The 4607-nt window shown below is 54.6% G+C and overlaps 1 protein-coding gene across 4 annotated transcripts in view; it reads right to left on the bottom strand.

Annotated features, from left to right (window-relative positions):
- The window catches only part of PDCD7 (programmed cell death 7), a 38052-nt gene extending 33983 nt beyond the window's left edge, over positions 1-4069 (bottom strand). For 3 of the 4 annotated variants that reach the window (XR_005197497.1, XM_017513039.2, XM_037732958.1), the window contains exon 1: positions 3133-4069. Coding sequence is in view for 3 of the 4 variants with exons in the window: in XM_017513039.2 (XP_017368528.1) it covers positions 3133-4014 (882 nt within the window). In the remaining variant the exon portion in view is untranslated. The remainder of the gene's footprint in view (positions 1-3132) is intronic. The other variant, XM_037732959.1, reaches the window with a different exon arrangement.
- Positions 4070-4607: the final 538 nt, after the last annotated feature.

Here is a 4607-nt window from a genome sequence, read left to right as displayed (position 1 = left end):
AATGTGGTTGGAAAGGCTGAGATCTCTACAAAGGTCTCTTAATGACAACCTATGTTGGTGCTCCACTGCTCTAAAGTCCCAAGGATCTCTTCCATGTGACAGCCTTTTAAATATCAAAGATGACTATCTTCCTCTTGACTTGGTTCACATATAGACTAAATAACCCCAGTTCCACAAACCACTCCTCATAAGACTCTGTCTCCAATATCCTCACCATGGGGAACCGGGCATGATGGCATGTGTCCCTAGCTATTCCTACTCAGGTTAAGGCAGGAGGATCACTTTGAGCCCAGGAGTTCAAAGCTGCAGTGAGCTATGGCAAACCCACTGCACTCCAGCCTAGACAACGGAGTGAAGCTTTGTCTCTTTTTTTTTTTTTTTGGAGACAGGGTCTCATTCTGTTGCCCAGGCTGGAATGCAGTGGTGTGAATCACAGCCATCACCATGCCCAGTTAACTTTTGTTTTTTGTAGAGACGAGATTTCACCATGTTGCCCAGGCTGGTCTTGAACTCCTGGGCTCTGTAATCTGCCTGCCTCAGCCTCCCAAAATGCTGGGATTATAGACGTGAACCACTGAGCCCACCCCCAACCCTGTCTTTAAAAAAAAAAAAAAAAAAAAAATCCCACCATGGGTGGTAGAGAGAATCCTCTTGCCTAAAGCACTCTCCCCCATCTGTCAAATAAGTGCCTGCAATTCTGCCATTACAGCCCACAGCAAGCTGTTCCACTTCCCGATTTAGATTACTGTCCCCCTGGAACTGCACCCATTACCTTCACCTGGTTGGCTTTTCAAGACTCAGCTTATGTGTCATTATATCATTTGGGAAGCATTCCCCTAGTGAATTAGATGTCCCTTCTTTGGGCTTTTATAGCACCTACAGCTGAAATCCTAACACAAACTACACTATACTGACATGATCTCTCACAGATATCTAAGCCAGAGGTCCCCAAACCATGGGCCATGGACGTTTGCCAGTCCATGGCCCGTTAGGAACAAGACCACAAAGCACAAGGTGAGTGGCAGGTGAGCAAGTGAAGCTTCATCTGTATTTACAGCCACTCCCCCATTGCGTGCATTACCACCTGAGCTCCACCTCCTGTCAGATCAGCAACAGCAGCATTAGATTCTCATAGGAGCACAAACCCTATTGTGAACTGTGCATGGGAAGGATCTAGGTTGTGGGCTCCTTAGAGAATCTAAAGCCTAATGATCTGTGACCGTCTCCTATCACCCCCAGATGGAACTATTGCAGAAAAACAAGCTCAGGGCTCCCACTGATTCTACATTATGGTGAGTTGTCTAATTATTTCATTATGTATTACAACATAACAACAACAGAAATAATGAGGAGGATAGGGAACTCCATAGGCACTCAAAAGTAATGAAAATGCCTTAGACAGCCAGGTGCGGTAGCTCACACATGTAATCCCAGCACTTTGGGAGGCTGAGGCAGGCAGATCACCTGAGGTCAGGAGTTCGAGACCAGCCTGACCAACATGGAGAAAGCATGTTTCTACTAAATCTACAAAATTAGCCGGGCATGACAGTGCATGCCTGAAATCCCACCTACTCAGGAGACTGAGGTAGGAGTATCACTTGAACCCGGGAGGTGGAGGTTGTGGTGAGCCAAGATTACGCCACTGCATGCCACTGCACTCCAGCCTTGGCAAAAAGAGCAAAATTTAATCCCCCCCAAAAAGAAAAAAAAAAAAGACAATGCCTTAGACAACTATCTGAATAATTTCCAGTTTTTCTGTGGACCTGTTTAAGGTGTCTGACATCAATATGCTTTAGAATCAGACAACTTGGGATCAAATATGGGAAAGTGCCACAAACTGGCTGTGTGATTGCCACACACAACTGTGCTGTGTAACTTGCCACAAACTGGCTGGCAAGTTCACTTCTCTATGCCTCAATTTCCTAACTAACCTGTAAAATTAGCATACTTCCTACTTCTCAAGGTTGTTATAAAGATTCAAGATCTGGTATATGTAACGACCTTAGCACAGCTCCTAGTATATATGTAGTAAATGCTCCAAAACACCATTGCTGAACCTGCGGATATACAGTTTTAAACTTGCAAACAAAGGAATTCTAGGGAAATCACTATTGCCCCATCACCTTAGGGTATATATTCCTTGAGGTAGGGTCCCCAAGTTCTCTATATTTTCTGTTCTTTTTTTTTTTGAGACAGAGTCTTGCTCTGTCGCCAGGATGGAATGCAATGGGGTGATCTGGGCTCACTGCAACCTTCGCCTCCCTGGTTCAAGCGATTCTCCTGCCTCAGCCTCCTAAGTAGCCGGGACTACAGGCACCCGACACCTTGCACAGCTAATTTTTGTATTTTTAGTAGAGACAGGGTTTCACCATCTTGGCCAGACTGGTCTTTTGAACTCCTAACCTCGTGATCCACACGCCTCTGCCTCCCAAAGTGCTGGGATTACAGGCACTAGCCACTGCGCGCGGCCTATATTTTGTATTCTTTTTGAGAAAGAGTCTTACTCTGTCGCCCAGGCTGGAGTGCAGTGGCACGATCTCGACTCACTGCAACCTCCACCTCCCAGGTTCAAGTGATTCTCCTGCCTCAGCCTCCCACATAACTGGGATTACAGGCGCGTGCCACCACACCCAGCTAGTTTTTCGTATTTTTAGTAGAGACGGGTTTCTCCACGTTGGACAGGCTGGTCTCCAACTCCTGACCTCGTGATTCGCCCACCTTGGACTCGCAAAGTGCTGGGACTACAAGCACAAGCCACAGCGCCCAGCTTCATTTTGTATTCTTAAGATCACCTAGGGCAGTACAAGACACAAGAACTAGACACTTGTCGTTTTTGAATGTAAATGGACAACATTGGAGCAGGATACAGGAGACCTGTCATTCGTGCAAAGTCACTGTGTAATCCTGTATTTTGTGTTGACAGGACTTCACAGTGCACCTGGAACTTGTTTTGTGTACTATATATTATTAACACACAATTAACATGGTGGTATGAGGTGGGAAGGTTAGCTACCGCATCATTTTCAGCGTAAGGACAGAGGTTTAGTCCTGGGAAGTGGAAGCTTTAGCTTCTTGCTGCTCCAGGTTCCAATCACCACCACTCCTACCCCCATGCGCGGCCGCTGCTCTCACCCGCTTCTTCTCCTCTACCTCCTGCACACACTTGACCCTCCAGCGGTCAATCTCCTGCTCGCGTTCCGCCGCTCGCGCGGCCTCTGCCTCCCGCTCGGCCTCGCGTTCCCGAGCCCTCTCGCGAAGCCGCAGCCGGCGGCGCCGGACCCTCTCCAGCCTCCTCCGCGCCTCGCCCACGTAGGCGGCCTGGGTCAGCGGCTGTAGCTGGTCGGCCAGGGCCGCGCGCAGTGGCGCGGCCTGGGCATGCAGCAGGGTCCAGGCGGCGCCGTCGGCTTCGGCCTCGCGCAGGGCCTGGCCGAGGCCGCGCAGCCGCCGCACCAGGCGCAGAGCCCCGCGCAAACGCGCTCGCACTTCGCCGAGGCTGGGCCCGGCGTGCGTGCGCTGGGGAGCCGGACAGCCCGCCCGCCGCGGGGTCCCGAACACCGCCTCCAGCCACTGCCGGTCGCGCAGGCGCTGGAGGGCTGCATCCCCGAGCGCGTCGGCCGGCGGCGGCGTCTCAGGCCAGCGCGGGCTCCAGGGCGGCCCCGGGCCGGGAGGCGGCAGCCGCGGCCGCTCGCCGGCGTCTGTCCCCGGGAAGGGCCGGCACTGGGGCGGCGGCGGAGGCAGCGGCGGTGGTGGCACCGGGTAGAAGGCGCCAGCGCCGCCGCCGCCGCCGCCGCCGCCGCCGCGGGAGGCTTCCGCGGAGGCTCGGGGCTGCAGAGCCAGCGGAGGCTGAAGGAAGGGGGCGGAGGCCCCCGGAAAAGGGCCGGGCCGCTGGGGGAGAGGCGGCGGGAAAGCCGGGGAGGGCAGTGGCGGTGGCGGACAGCCGAAGGGAGCGGGAGGCGGCGGCTGCGGGGGCGGCGGGCCTGGGCGACCCTGGCCGAAAAAGGGTGGCAGAGCCATGTTCGCGACGGAGACGCCTTGAGAAGTGACAGGAATCTGAGCGGCGTCTCAGGAGACTTCCGACGGAAGTGACGTCGCAGGCCGCGCGACGCCAGGAGACCTGCGCCTCCGGAAGGCTCGGCGCGCAGGCGGGCGTCTCAGGAGACTCTTCCGACGGAAGTGACGTCGCAGGCCGCGCGACGCCAGGAGACCTGCGCCTCCGGAAGGCTCGGCGCGCAGGCGGGCGTCTCAGGAGACTCTTCCGACGGAAGTGACGTCGCAGGCCGCGCGACGCCAGGAGACCTGCGCCTCCGGAAGGCTCGGCGCGTAGGCGGGCAGTCCTTCAGCTTTCAGGGTTTAGTCCATAAACGCTGTTGGTACTGAGCATCCAGGTGCGGAGCTACCCGCTGCGCATGCAATGGGACCGAGAGAGACAGTCTCTTCATGGAACTACCTGTCCAGTATAACAGACGAACCAAGTAATCATGGCGATTATCTTCGAGAAGTTGGAGGTTATCCTAGAACTGCGGCCGCAGCTGAGATCTGGAAGACGGAGAGGGGGAAGCACAGTGCAGATGCGAACGTCTGCAGAGGCCCTAGTAGAGAGGGGAGTG

The sequence above is a fragment of the Cebus imitator genome, unplaced genomic scaffold, assembly GCF_001604975.1.
Source record: "Cebus imitator isolate Cc_AM_T3 unplaced genomic scaffold, Cebus_imitator-1.0 Scaffold485, whole genome shotgun sequence".
Lineage (NCBI taxonomy): Eukaryota > Metazoa > Chordata > Mammalia > Primates > Cebidae > Cebus > Cebus imitator.
The sequence above is the reverse complement of the archived record's forward strand: the minus strand, read 5'-3'. Positions and strand labels throughout refer to the sequence as shown.